The 15,657-nt window shown below is 41.0% G+C and overlaps 1 protein-coding gene across 1 annotated transcript in view; it reads left to right on the top strand.

Moving 5' to 3' along the window:
* LOC118788809 (low-density lipoprotein receptor-related protein 1B-like) overlaps window positions 1–15,657 on the top strand; it is a 358,625-nt gene that overhangs the window by 152,771 nt on the left and 190,197 nt on the right. Inside the window, exons 7-11 of the mRNA XM_036544915.1 lie at window positions 5,201–5,423; window positions 7,147–7,333; window positions 7,623–7,766; window positions 10,008–10,244; window positions 11,444–11,624. Of these exons, the coding sequence (XP_036400808.1) occupies window positions 5,201–5,423; window positions 7,147–7,333; window positions 7,623–7,766; window positions 10,008–10,244; window positions 11,444–11,624 (972 nt within the window). The remainder of the gene's footprint in view (window positions 1–5,200; window positions 5,424–7,146; window positions 7,334–7,622; window positions 7,767–10,007; window positions 10,245–11,443; window positions 11,625–15,657) is intronic.

Raw genomic sequence — 15,657 nt, 5'->3', positions numbered from 1 at the left:
TCCCTCTAGCTTAGACTTAGAGACAATTCTCTGGATCTGGATTAGCTCAGAGATCTTCCACCTGAGCTGAAGTTCCTTGTAAGTCTCACTAACTTAGTTTCTCACTGAAGCTGGAATTCTGTACAGAGTCTGGCATAGTCTCACTTGGGGTCTTGCATTGCAAGCTTCCTAGACTTGAACTCTGGTTACCTCATTCACTAGATGCCAGCTTCTTGTTCAGCAGAGAAAGGAAGTGAGGGCTGGGTCCCTTGGTAGACGTAGGAGAAGGAGCAGCGGTCTTCACAAAAACCTGCAAATCTCTCCAATCTCCTAGAATCTCCTGGAGATATCTTGTGAAAAATAAGCTTGTGAAATAAGGCCAACACAGGCTGGATGTCAACCAGTCACCAGGCTTTACACCACAGACAGTGAGATGTGTTAGGGAGGGTGCTAGTTCCATGACATTTAGTTGAGTACACACAAAAAGTAGAGAGAATTCCTATATCTCTCTGATAAGGTGCGGAGGGGGAAATGAGAAGCTCAATGAGAAGGCATTACAAATGTCACCTTTGTTATTGTTTGGATAGTTTTGACAGAGAGGCTAGTCTACATCATTTTGGTGTGGCTTACGACTATTTCAGTCATTTTGTTCACATTGTTTTTTTTTCACCAGAATGCCAGTACACAGCATTTATTTGCGATGCTGCAATGACCCTAGCGCTATGTTGCTTTGTTGTGCTGTATTTTTGGCTTTACCTGGCTTCCGTTGGTTCCCAGAAGCCAGGTTTTAGACTGCTGCGTTTGTGCCATCATCATTTCTTTTAATAAAGCTAAACTAAACTGAACAACCCTCTGATGTGCCTTCAGTGGCCATGGAGCCTCAGAAGACAGATCTGGTACAAGAGGAGATCCCTAAAGTCGATGAATTCACTTCTGTTACCTTGGACTGGCAGGCCTGCCTAGTACCACTTTTGGGGTTTGTTTGTTTGTTTTCTCCACACACTCATGCTACGAACAATTAGGTTATGCTATCTATTCCCTTTACAGCCATCTAAATCGAATTGTTTCAAGCCAGGGGTAACTGGTTGTAACATATGATAGTGACATTTTCAACGGTGGACCAATAACTGACTCTGGGGCATCATGCAGTGATGATTTTTTTTTTTTTGTGTAAGAAAAAAAATATAATAAAAAAACCAACATAATATTATTCCCTGACATTAGTGGACAGTGAACATGCAGTGTTTTTAGGTGGCGAACACGGCAATGTTTCTATTCAATTTAGTAGCGTATGGTTTCCTTGTTGGAATTTAAGATATAAAGAACGAAATCAACAATGCACCACAGAATGCCTCTCCTGCTTTGTACTGTATATTTAGTTTTAAGGAAACCTCAAGTTGTGCTGGACTCTCTTTGCTAGTTTTTTTCTGAATTCATGCAGGCGTTGAGTATGAATCCTGAGGCTAAGAGAGGGACTTGTGAATGAACATCTGTCTGTCTTGTATTCTCAGTCACGGTCTGAGGTAACCTTTTTGCCGGAGCCGAAGAGCCCAGGAACATTTTTTCCCGTAAATTGGGTCCATAGTGTGTTTATCGAACACCACTTGTGGATTTAATTTGATTCCAGGCGGTTGGTTCTCTGGGCCTGGCTAAGCTCGCGTTTCTGTTGCGTGCTGCAAGGCCGAGGACTCGTGGACTGGGGTGGGTGGTGAGTAGGTGGGTAGTAGGAAGGCAGTAGGCTCTTTCAGATGCAAATGCAAAAACTGAGTCATGAATCAGACAAAGTTCATTTCTGTGTATGGTGGCTGCCTCATTTCTTTCTTTGTTTCTTTTTTTCTAAAAGCAAACAAGGGTGTTTTGCACAAAGAACTTTTAATTTTAGCAGCTAAACTGAGGGATGTGTTTAATCCTATAGTTAAATACAGTGTTAATTAAAAAATCTAAATAACAGAACAGCAATAACAGTTTCACAAAAGATTTTTAAATGTTTTATTCCTCTGGAACTGTAGTTTTGAATGTGCATAAGCTGGGCGGCACGCCTGGTGTGAGTTGCGTTTATTTAGTTAATTAGGAATGTGCTCATCAATCCCTCTTTCGAGTAACTAATTAACTTAATGTTTGTTGTCTTAGCCCCCAGAGTCTTATCTAATGGTTTCTGCCAAAGCTGAATCTAATGAACGCAAAACCATATGTTTGATAGACAGGGCAATGGAGTACTTGAGTACTGTAGTTTAACTGCCACTAAAATCAACAGCACAATTCTAAATGCTCAATTTCCTGAATATATGGTATGACTTCGTGACCTTTATGGAATCAGCCAGCCAGCCATCTGTGTCTTACTTTTTCTGTCTGTCTTTCCATACATATCTACAAATTTTGTCTGTCCCATTTTTATACAATTATTTTAGATCTCTGCATGTTTTATGCTACTTTAGGTGCACACAGGCTGAATCTAGATGAAGACATCTGTTGTAAAAATATGTACCGTATGCCACCTATCTGGGGGAGATTTGCATCCGAATGAGGAAGGGCTCTCTGCAGAAATATTTGCAAATCATGTGAGCCAGGTCTGTTCAACATGCACTTATGTGCTATCTTTGGTAGAACTGCAAGTACCATAGTGAGTAAACAGACTGAAAGTGTTCTAGAATGTGTTGTATTACAAACACTTTCCGGTCCTCTGCTGTGCCTTTCAGGGCAGTAACAACAATAACAAAAGCCCAGGCTCTCACCTGCTGCCATATTAAGGCTAAGTAACATGAACTTTTATTTATTTATTTTTTTGCTTTTCTTTGGCGTTTGTTGTAATCAAAGCTGCAGTTTGGCAATTCACTAGGGTGGGGCAATTAAAATGACTAGCGCACAAAGAAAACGCAAATGCCCTCGCAGGAAGAACAATTTAATTGCTTGTGCGACCTTTTCAAAAGGGCAAACAAATAAGAATGTGTTGTATTACATGCTGCCATTTGATGTCCCAATTAGATTTGTTGGAATTAACAGGATTGAAATGGCCATCGAATCAAAGAGAACATAATATACGGCAGGAGAGACAAATGGGGTTCATCTGAAAACAAAAAAGGATTCCATTAATCAACAAAATTTAGCCCATAGTTTTATATAATAAGTTTCAAAATGTATTTCCTTTTTTTTTTTATGTGAAGCACTCATCCCTGAATAGAACCCAAGGATGAAACTGTCAGTGCTAAGTAATGTATGTGCAGGGGATTTGTCTGAAGTAGCTGCTTTGTCATGAGAATGCCACGATGAACCACTATTCATTTCGGCAATCGCAGCATTAACAAAGGACTGGTACATGTCCAATGTGTGCAATGCAAAGAATAATTCTATTGAGCCTCCTGACGTACACACCATTTGCTATTGAAAATTATGGGCCCCGCTCACTATTCATGGCATTGATTTGTCATTTTCTCAATCAGTCAGCAAGTAGCAGACACACTTTTCAGATTTATATGGCTTTTTTCATCTTGAATCTTACTTAATCATGCAAGTATCTGAAGTGGATAATTCAAGGCACTAAGCATCCATCATCTAAAAAATAATTAGAAGTGTGATAAAAATGTGTATTGTTGCTTCTGGACCTGATTGCAGCTTGTGGGCATATGAAGGCCGATACCATGGGAATAAGCAGTGCCCAAAGATTACATTGAAAATATATCTGGATAGAGGAAAACAATGCTATTTATTTATCTTACATTTGAAATGCATTTATCAATGTATGCATGTGTACATAAAAAAAAGAAAGAAAAAAAATCTGACCCCAATAAAAACCATAAATGTAAAGAACATCCTCTAATTAAACTAAGGAGCTTAACTGTACAAATGAAACATAATAATATTTTAAACTGTCCTTTTCTTAGACTAATCTGAAGACTTACCGGCAAAACTTGCATAGCCTAGTGTTACTTTCTTTTAGTTCTAATGGAGTATGTAAAATTTGTATTTAGCTGTTGAAGATCACCAAAAGCTGAGAGATGCTGTTCTTTCAGTTGGTATGTCTTTTTATGTGAAGCATAATAGCTGGGTGGAAGGTTGAACAAAGCCCTAAAGGAAATAGAACTGCTATCAAATGAAACATTCAAAAATGTTTGCAAGGATATTTTTTTTCCTAGGTATACATGAAAGACGTCCACTTTCCTTCAGACTGAATTGTGTTCAGAAGCAGGCACTGCTGCATGAAGTGACCCTGAACAGTGCTGAGTGAGGAGGAAAAAAAAAACAACTTCCTGGCACCTTATGTGCTGTACGCAATACTGCATTCAGACGCTTTGTGTCCTGAGAGGGTGTACTGGCATTTTGGTTGTATGTATTGTGGGTGGTGGTGTGTCACTGTGAGGAAGAAGTTGGACACACAAACAGGTGGTCACAGTATCACATCCTATGCGGGTAACTGCTGCTTTACCCAGGGGCAAGTCACTGAAAGCGGGGTACTTCTCTAACCCCATCCAGCTGTACAAATGACACATATGCAAATATACAAGCTGTGTCAGTCATCCCCAATAAGGACATGCACTGAGCAAATAAATAACAGCATGGGATCTATTTTATTGGTGCTATTTGCTATTAACTGCAATGGTTATTAGACTGATTTGAAAGGGAATTTTGAGAACCATTTTGGGAATAAGGATGAATGCTGGTTGAATCTGTAGTGCTAAACTACAGTTTGTAACATCACAGCCCTATTTAGCTTAAAACTTAAGAAAAAAAGTAATGTAGATTCTTAGGGCTCTATGCTGCATGTACTGTATGAATCTGCAACATACTAGCATATCTTTTTTTTTAGCTGCAGCTCAATAATGCACCGTAATAAAATATAATTACAATGTAGAAACAAATTAATTTTGACATTTCAGCTTGTGCTATAAATATGATGTGCGCACACAGTCCATTTCAAAATTAAATTGAAGAGCATCTATCTTCAAGGTTTCTGAGATTATGTTGCTCACTTTCACTATGTATTTTATTGAATTTGATATGCAGGAAACTGCTTTTGAAGGTATGGGATTACAGGGCTCCCTGGCACATCACATACATAGCTCCTGTGCTAACAGAGGATTTTGTTTTGCTACGCGCTTTGTGCTTTGACACTTTCCCCACTTTGAAAAATTTCAGATTACAGGACCAAAAAAAACTGTCCCTGACGTTGTGCAGCTTTCGCGATGACACACATGATTTATTTGGCCCATTTCAACTTTCCCTTCAGGAAGCTTTTTTTCACCGACTACGGGGGCACAGCTAAAGTGGAGCGATGTGACATGGACGGCACCAACAGAACCCGCATAGTGGATCACAAAACGGAGCAACCCACAGCGCTCACACTGGACCTGGTGAAGAAGCTGGTTTACTGGGCCGACGCCTACCTGGACTACATCGAAGTTGTAGATTACAGTGGGAGAAACAGACACACTATCATTCATGGGACGTCTGTGAGTATGCATTTAGTTCTGTGGCATCGCTGGTTTCCTGTGAGATCTATGACTTTTTGCTTGGAGTTCACCAGGACCTCTATGAATGTGCTTTTGGTTCTCAGGGATCTCTGTGAGAGTGTTATGGGCTGTGCGGGATGTCTGTGAGTGTACTTCCAGTTCTGATTGTGCCCATCATTCCGCATTGTTTTGCTCTCATTATCCTAATGAGAGCAGGCGAGTTCACATATGGGAATTGGTGAAGGCAGCAATGTAAAATCTTGAAGTGAGGCGCTGTGTTTCTGATGCTCCGCGAAGGCACCGTGCTTCAGCATTTGCCATTAATCGCTTTCGCCTTCGGCTTTGAAGCCTCTGACTAATCCACACAGCCTTTAGCTCAGGCAAGCACACAGCCGTTTTTATTCCTGAGTGACAGTTCTCACTTTTCAGTGATGGCATGCATCCCCGTCTCGGCGGGCTGATTAGACCATTGATTTATACTGAGGCAAAATGCAAACCTACAGTGCCTCCGCCCTGTCAGCCCCAATGTGAAAGCCCATCGCACCTAAGGAATATTGCACTGCTGCTAATTCATTCCGATGAATACATGCATGTGTAGGATGATAGTATGCTAAATAGAACTGTCATTAGGATCTCCTCCCTCAAGTGCCCCTTAGAAAGAGTTGACTAAAGAACAGGCCCCATGCATTTTTTATTCAAGGGAGACCTCAAGAAGCCAATCGAATAATTCCCCCTGTTGCCCAGTAACATATAAATGCATTGTAAATGAAGTATTCCTAATTAGGTTTGTAGGTGTTCTTACTTAAATGATAGAGAACGCATGATTGCATTAGTCAAAATATTGCTCTTTGTTACTTTCGTATGACCAGCATGAAAATGCTTCCTCTTTCTTACCGATTTACTGTTTATGTTTACACTCCGGGTAGAACATAACAACCAATTAACCAATTGTTTTCATATTTGTAGAGCTTTCATGGAAGTTTATTGTTATTATTATTATTATTATTATTATTATTATTATTATTAGTAGTAGTAGTAGTAGTAGCAGTAGCCATAGTAATAATAGTAGTATCAGTAAGATCAGTAAGCGCTTGTGACTGCTCCCATCATTTCAAGGCAATCTGGGGGTCCTTTTTGCAAGGGTAGGATTCTCGGGTCAGTGCAGTGTTTTTAAGGTGGCTTGCCTTCTGTCGGTCAGCATTATATTTAGCTCCACTCACATTTGCTGGCTCACACGTAAGAGACCATTCCATGCTACATGGAGCCTTTTCCACCAGCAAGGTGATGCCTTTTCCATCTTCCCCTTAGGATGGGGGGATTACTACATTATTTACCAAATATTTACTATATAGTTTGCAGATTCAGGTTCACAGTACTGGAGGTCTCCTCTTGATTGACACTATATTACCCCGTCGAGATACCTAAGTGTGCACTGACCCCTTTTTATCAATTCGGACTCCACCTGCCTCCCATGTCTGTTTGAAGATTAGCTTTTTGCTGTCTGTTTACTTGAGTTGAGAGGGAGAAGGCTGGCATGTTGGTTTCCCTGAGTCTATATTTCTTATATATTTCTGCTGTTTTCCACAACAGCAGCTTGAATAAAGAGATTAAAGTGGAAGAGCATGCAAATGTGTTTACCCGGGATTAAGCGGAAACGTGTCAAATACGTCAGTGTCCTGGCATCTTATTCACGCTTACTCACCTCACCTCTTTCCGCTTTTAGGTGTCCTACCTTTACGGATTATCCATCTTTGAAGATTACCTGTTTGCGACACACTCAGAACCCTCTGGAGGAACTAAAGTGGACATTTTACAGATAAACCGCTTTAATATCACAGACCCACATACATTAACCAGTATGGAGAATTCAAGAGTTATCCGTGTTTATCACAAACTAACTCAGCCAACAGGTAAACTAATTGTATATTCTTGAGTGTATGTGCATGTGTGTGTGTGTCTGTGTCTGTGTTTGAGTGTGTGCATGTATGAGTGTGCTTGAATGTTGTGTGTGTGTGTGTACTTTTGTATATGTGACTCCTACATATGGGCAGTGTGTTTTTGTCCTTCTCCCACACAGAGAGTTTGATGCAGGTTGAGATTTGCATGCTGTAGCAGTAGTTGTCCCTGCAGCAGTAGCTGTCCCTTAGGCTGATGGTCTGGGCATGTATGTTTGGGACCTCTCTGCCTCTCTCTCTGCAGTCAGAAGTCATGCGTGCGACGCTGACCCATACGGGAGGGCCGGGGGATGCGCTCACATCTGCTTACTCGCCGGCAGCTACAAGTCCAGAACCTGCCGCTGCCAGACAGGCTTCGTCCTGGGAAGTGACGGGAAGTCTTGCAAAAGTCAGTTCACTTTCCGGTTCACATTCCTGCAATTCATCTATTCACCTTAGGCACAGTGTAGGTGATTTAGAAAGATAAGGTTTTGATGCACTAATATACAGTATAATTTTAGAATCTTCTAAAAATAATCCCTTACAGAATACACTGCATACAGCCTATTTCTCTAATGTACCAGCACCCATACCACCCTGAGGTTGTCTTTAGCCTGATGGCTGAAGATAAGCAGGGATGGACTTAGTTAGTACTTGGATAGGATCCTATATGGGAAAAACCAGATTGCAGCTACAAGTGTTGTTGGTGGGCTAGAAGGTGGCAGTCTTCCCTCTGGACCTAAAAGGAGTCCAATGCCCCAATAAAGTGATTGGGACACTGTGCTGTAGGAGATGTTGTCTTTCCGATGACATGAGGTCCAGACTCTGTGTAGTTATAAAAGATCTGAAGGCACTTCTATCAAGGAGTAGGCGGTTCTGCAGTACCCTGCCTAAATTCCAAATCAGGTGCTTTCAGTCTGGCCATCTAATAATCCCATAATACAGTTGGCTAAATAACACCTCTCCTCCACCTCATCTGATGTATGGTGGGTGATCTGGAGCAAAATGGCTACCGTGCATTACGCAGGTGGGTGCCACACGTTAATGGTGGTTGAGGTGAGTGACCTCCCCACCCTTCTCTGCAAACCCTCCAGGCTGAAAGGCACTGTATACATGTAATCCAGTATGATTATCATTATTATTGTTGTACCACATAGACACATTGAGATGGCTAAACAGTAGGAGTCAGAAAGATTTACTGACAAACATGGGGCAGAATGACATGCGTGTCTTCTGTTAGTGAGACACAGACGAATGCTCGCCGTGATTATGCCATTTCGGAAAGATGTGCGGTGTTATTGACTCGCGCAAGTGGCATCATTTGTTGTGAGTTCAATATAGTTTTCAATTTTGTCTGGATCTTCTCGGTTTATCCGATCAATAAGGATGATGCAGATGACAATAAAAGCATAGGGTCAAATTGATGACACAATGAGAACTCCATCTATGTTAATCTGATTGAAATGATGAAGAGTTCAGCGCTGGCTGCTCCCGCTGTGATTTATTCCTCAGCCCAGACAATCACAAAGTCGTCAGGTTCTTTCCCGAGCTTAATAACGCTCACCGCCACTGTGTCTGCACTTGGTAATTGTGGTGTTATGGGATTTCATACAGTAATTGTCTCCCGGGTAGCGAGGCACATCTCTTGGGCTAATGAATTGGTGTGAGGCGTACATGTGGCCCACAGGAGAGGAAGATAGCCTGCAGGCCTGGGTCTCTGTCTTTCTCTGTCTCTTTCTCTCTTCGTCTCTTTCATTCTCTCTCCCTGTCCCTGTCTCGCTCTCTGTCATACTCTCTCTCCTCCTCACTTTCTGCTGCCCTCTCTCTGTTTGTCTTTGTCTCTCTTTCACCGACACTGTCTCATTTTTCCTCTTTCTCTATTTCTCCCTCCCTTGTCTCTTCACACTATTTCTTCTCCTCTCTGTCCTCCTTTCTGCTCCCCCCACCCCCACCCCCACCCTACCTTTCTCTCTCCTCTTCTCTCCTTCTCAGGAGAGACACTAAGAGGGCCTGGGCCCTTGGGACACTATTAACATCCACAGTGAACCCACCACGTGTTTGGTTTCAGTATTATTGTTTGCTTCTGGGACCTTCTGCTGCTGGTCCTAAGGCTCTAATTCCAGTGTTTGGACGCTGACATCAGATCCACCGAGGCCTGGCAGGGCTGAATATGAGCTCCAGTGTCTCAAGAGCTTGCCTCACTGTCAGTGCCTGAGAGCAGCTCAGTCAACACAAACAATGTCTCAGCCAGGTGTTAATGAATTGTAAAATTACATGTCCAGTGGATAATATATGCATTGGCAACAACAGTATCCAAACACACACACACACACACACACATACGCACACACACACACACTTTCCACAACTGGTCTTGTCTCGGGAAGGCACGGACTGTTTTGAACAAAAGGATGATTGATTTGATAAGACCTAATCAGCGGAACTAATTCTTGTTTTAATTAAGGTAATGCAATTAGCTTAGTCTTCTGGCGTTGGATACATTTTGATTGCCAAAGTGCTTAATTTTCAGTGTTGAATAATAGAAAAAAGGAGGCCAATTATGTCGATTAATTAACGCCCTGACAGAACGCAGGCTAGAGGAGATTAGTCTGCTGGCGGCTTGTTTATTGTGGTAATCTTGCCTCTGCAGAGCCGAAGAATGAGCTCTTCCTGTTTTACGGGAAAGGGCGCCCAGGGGTCATCAGGGGCATGGATATGAACATCAAGTCCGGTGATGAGCACATAGCACCAATCGAGGACCTGGTGAACCCACGTGCTCTGGACTTCCATGCCGAAACCGGCTACATTTACTTCGCTGACACCACCAGCTTTTTGATCGGCCGGCAAAAAATTGACGGCAGCGGTCGAGAAACAATACTCAAAGATGGTGAGTGTTGCACTGAACTGATGATATCCTTCAGGAAAACAAAAATGAAAATAAAATACACACATACATATACTACACATGTACATATAAACAAAAATACACACAGGCTATCAAGATCCTTAGAAGTTTATGGGCAAAATCCAATGTTCCTGACACTGATATGGAATTTAACTTTTAAAAAGTTGACGTGCCAAAATTGCCTGATTATTGTTAGACATCAAACAACCTCAGCTAAAATGTAGGCTGGTGAAGGTAATGCATGGTAATGCTATGTCTTTCACTTGTGCTAAATTTGCACAACTGCTAAAAAATTCTTGATGGAAGTTATAAAATCCCATCTCTCCTTTATGAGCCTGATAGCAGTGCCTGATATGTCCAACACCATAATGATGTGCACAAGAGAATTCACAAATCAACATTAGCATTTGCATGTGACATGGACATGTGAGTGTGCTACATATGAGGCACTTTGTTTCAGAAAATAATGACAATGTGGGGAATTCCTTTGAATTCATGCCTTGCATGAGACAATTAACCTAACATACATACAGACATGTGTTATGCTAGAGATAGCATAGGAAACTGTGCTGGATACTGTATATATGAGAGAGTTTTCACTCAACAACGTCTGACATGATGACAGTTTTCAGAAAAATTGTGTTAGACATTCCCAGAGCCACTGTAGGTGCCCTTAATTCTGGGAAGCTCTCCGTGTTATAAAAAAATAAATAGAAAATTGAAAATGATTTACTGGTGTCTATGTAGTACATCTTGGTTAATATGAGGTATTTCAGAATGGTGCCTATGAATATTTTGTGAGGTGTATGTGTGAATGTGTGAATATTTGTGTATTTGTGTGTGTGTCTGTGTACTCTCCTATACTATAATTAATCATGTGCTACATTCTGTGGTTTATTGTGTCTTACAATGAATGAAGTGCTGTGATACTCCTGAATTGGGTCAACCTCTAATACCCAGATGTATTTCTGTAAGCAATATTATTTGCATGTTCTTTGTTTTTTTCCATGTATACAAATGATGAATCTTTTTGCACAAACAACACAAAAATTGCTTTCAGGCCTAAATTACAGAAATGGGAGAGTGGAGACAGTGACAGATTACAGTTAAGTGGGAAAGGTGCAGAGAGGATAAAAGCGAGCGCCTGTGATTTATTTACCCACCGTTTCGTCACACTCCAGACCTTGATAACGTAGAGGGGATTTCGGTGGACTGGATTGCAAATAACCTGTACTGGACAAATGACGGCTACCGAAAAACGATCAGCGTGGCCCGACTGGAGAAGGCATCCCAGACCAGGAAAACCCTCCTGGAGGGGGATATGTCACACCCCCGTGCCATTGTGGTAGATCCCCTGAATTGGTAAGTCTTGCTTTTTTCTTTTAACCTCCTGTAAGGTTACAAAAACTGTAGACTATAAATGTCCTTCCTTTTTTTTCTGAATTGTGATCGGTCTATTATGACAGAACTGTTACTAGTTTGTTAATCATTCCATGGCGGGATTAGTTACTTTTAAATGTTTACTTTCTAATCTAATCTTTATATTGTTTATATTGCATCTTGAGCATGCAAGATATTTTTCCACTTTTTTCGGTGTTACTGGAAAGGAAATCAAATGGACTCTAAGAAACGGAAAAAAATCGTGTTTACAATGATTACAATGATTGTAATGTAACATTATCAATGAATAATGGAAGGGTTATTTAATGCTGTTCCCTGAAATAGTATTCATAATTATTTGCATAAATAAAGAGAAATAAAGAAATTACAAAATATATACAGTCATTACAATTTTTGTAGATACAGATGAACAGTTGACACCAAGTTAATGTCACATACAGTATTTTTCCAAAATCACTTGCCAGTCACCATTGGTTTAAATGTTAAATATGCTCTAGGAGTAAAGAGTTACGAGTATTGAATAATTTGGTTCAGCTGTCTTTAAAAGATTAAAATTTTTTGACTAACTAGAAAAAATGGACACATTTTTGGCTAACAGCTTGTTAGCTTTGGTCTTTGTATCGTCTGTATATCTTCTGGTTTGTTAGATTGAGAGAACATAATTAAACATAACTGAGAAACTGCATAGGGATTGAGTGCTGTGCTGTATGTTTATAATGAATGGTGTCACTGCGGTCAAGCACATATATAAGCTCATATACAAAACATTAGTATCCTTTGCTTAACCATAAAATGCATAAATAAACATGGATATACTTTATATCCTTTGCACTCCCATCCAGCAGTGCTATTTGGTTACATTAGAACCCTTTCAAAATCACATCCTGCAAAATGCCACATCTTTCTTTTGTATAGCAGAAGGGATATTAAATGGGTGACACTGCACTTAACAGTGCTAATTACTGTGTTCTAGAAGTATAATATGTAAATTGTGCATTTATTCCAGACGACACATTCAGACCTACTGTTCAGTCTTCTAATGGTCATCAGCTCCATTACTGTCACTTTCAGGAAAACATTGAGCACAGCGAGAAATCACAGCTTTGTCAATTACAGATGACAGTGGTGTTTAACCATATTGGTCATGGCAGGGCATGATAGGGACATAATGCTGTAGCCAACAGCATGCACCCATGCACTGTCCATGCCTAATGAGTGAGCCAAACACAAGGTGAATGAGCTAATGCTTAAAATTTAACGATCCCGCCGCTGTCAAGACTTGGATCACAAAGCAATGTTACTTGTGAAAATGCATGCAGAATGACATCTCTCAGCTTTTCAGTGAGATTGCATCAAATGAAACTGAAGCAATCATCCAGTTACTGGTCAAGCCAGAGTTTCTATTTATTTATTTATTTATTTTATCAGGTCCTTATTTGTCCGTTATTTGGCTTGTGAACCATCCTGGCTCAAAGCATATTGTTTTGGTCCAATTTCCAATTTATTTCTTTCACATATAATCATTGAGAGTCCTTCTTGTTGTCTTCAGTCCATAGCCATTCCCAATGGAGCCACTACATAGATTCATAGCATTTATTTATTTATTTAAAACGGTGTATTTTGACAGCTTTCACTCACTCATCTAATGTTTGACAAATGAAGAAATTCCTCCCTATTTTTCTCCCTGTGTTATTATCATGTAAGATTTCAAGGACATTGATCCTGTCAGGATAGCAGTTCCATGTCTTCCTGCAGGCTTATTATACCTCTCCTCTCTCTTTGAATGTGAAATGCTTTCTGGGGTTTGTGTGAAATTTTGATTAACCTACAGCTGGTCATAAAAAATAAATAATAAATAAAGGCAGTGTGCATTCTTGCAATACAATAAGAATAAGAAATAGCCCATACATTATAAAATTGCAGTTAAATTATGCTTTTAGGACAAGGCACAATGGGGTCAGGTGGATGGTGACCTAAGACTTGACAAGGCGTTAATGCAGCCTAATCACTCTAAACTGCAGCTGCCATGCCCCTCCAGCGGCAATGTTTCAATGCAGGAGAACAGCACATTATGCTGTTGGACTCTAAGAAAGGAGAGGCATTATCCTTTGCCCAGTGAATATTTTCAAGGTTTAAACTGGCCATGACTGGTTGACAATAAATGAATAGACAATTTTTTATTTTTTATTTTTTTCCCCAAATTCAGTCTTGGCTCACTGGACCTGCTGCGCTAATGAAAGCCTGCACATCATAAACGCAGTAACACTGTATGCAAAGCCTTGGCTAAAAGCTAAGAATTCCGAGCAGGCCCTGCGCTAACTGCCTGTCAAAGGGTATTCACTGCCCGGCCCTAGCCAACATCCCCACGGTGTTGTTCCCGACAACACCAGCGCTGCATGTTAAAGAGATGCACCTCTGCAGGCAGGGGGCTGAGGCCGGGAGGGCGAACATCCGTCAGGCGTGCGCTTGTAGTTATGCACAGCTTTCGGCATGGTCTTAGCGGATCTCGAGATGCCCGGACTCCCAGTCGTACGGGGGTTAGGTGCGTGGTGTGTGTGAGAGAGAGAGGGAGAGCTTCCAGCGCTCTTATTCATGTGAAAACGGCCCTCTCTGTGGTAGGCCTGGGCTTGAATGGGGGGTTTAAATCTTCTAAATGGCGCCCGTTCAGCAGCGATTTTCCGGCTTTCGTTTGCTGCGCTCCCTGGCCTCCGGGTGGACATGCTGGTGCTGGTCCAGCAAGCAGGCAAAGGTCAAAATCAATTTAAAAATAACCATTGTGAGGAGCTCTGACTTTGTACTTTGGACAAGAGGGGTGCTAATTTATGTGGAGGACCACAACAGTCACACACTGAGAACCACTCACAATGCCAACAACTGCCTGGGGGTGTACAACGCTGTGAGAATTGTGTGGATGTGTGCTCAAGTTCCCAAAGCCAAGTGGCACATACCTGATACTGATTTGCATCAGAAAGTGCCCCTTTTGAGAGTGCTTGATGGATAAACGCATGGTAAATTTTTTTATCACTTTGTTGATATTGTTTTCACTGTTATATACGATGACTGCTTCTTCTTTTTAATAATCAATTTTGCGTTTTGCTGTATTTTCTGACAAACCAGAAAAAAGGCATTAATTCCTTCTCCACCCCGGTGTTATCACTCATATAGTGCTTGTAGTCTCACGTGCATCACAGCGAGGTCAGCAGACAGCTGCAGCTGTACGCACTGCGTGCATGAAGTGGGGAGTCTGCAGCACATTCAAATATAATAATAGCGTAAAGAAGAATTGTTTTTCAGAGGAAAGTTGTGACAGAGGATCATGTGATTGGCAGCACCCGGTGTCTGACTGACTATCAGGGTTTTTACTGAGGTGTTCTGCTCCCTTTTATCAGAATGGCCAATTCAATTACACACCTCTCTGGCCACTTTCCCCCGTTCACTGACGTTCATTACAGAGCCACGGAGACATGATGAGAATAAGATATCTAAGTGCCTCAGTCTTCAGCTAGATAGATGATATGCTGCTGTCGCCTATACTGTGTTGAGAAAACAAAGAACTATCAGAAAGGTGAATGGCAGTCTTTAAACTTATTAAGGTTACTTTTCAAACACAATTTTTTTAACCAGATACAACATATGGATATTCATGAATATTCGTAGAGCATGGATACATAAGATATAGATGTTTACATGAGCTTATTCAACATAATGTTATTGGTTAAATGTAAATTACATTTTTTCTTAGTACTTAGTACTCGCTATCCAAGTTAAGTGCACTGGTTCGAGGTACAGAGGTGGTATGAAAGCTGAAATTTGAACCTAAACTCTAGTTTCAAGCCTAAGCATCACTTTGTACTGCTGCCTGTTGTTGTACTGTGTGTATTCATTTACCTTTGGCCTAAATGATTCAGCACGAAAGAGGTCAGCTCTCTCCACATATTTCAATATGAAATAATATAAATACTGCTTAAGCATAAAACATTAAAGCCATGCCCTT

Source organism: Megalops cyprinoides, chromosome 14, assembly GCF_013368585.1.
Source record: "Megalops cyprinoides isolate fMegCyp1 chromosome 14, fMegCyp1.pri, whole genome shotgun sequence".
NCBI lineage: Eukaryota > Metazoa > Chordata > Actinopteri > Elopiformes > Megalopidae > Megalops > Megalops cyprinoides.
The sequence above is the reverse complement of the archived record's forward strand: the minus strand, read 5'-3'. Positions and strand labels throughout refer to the sequence as shown.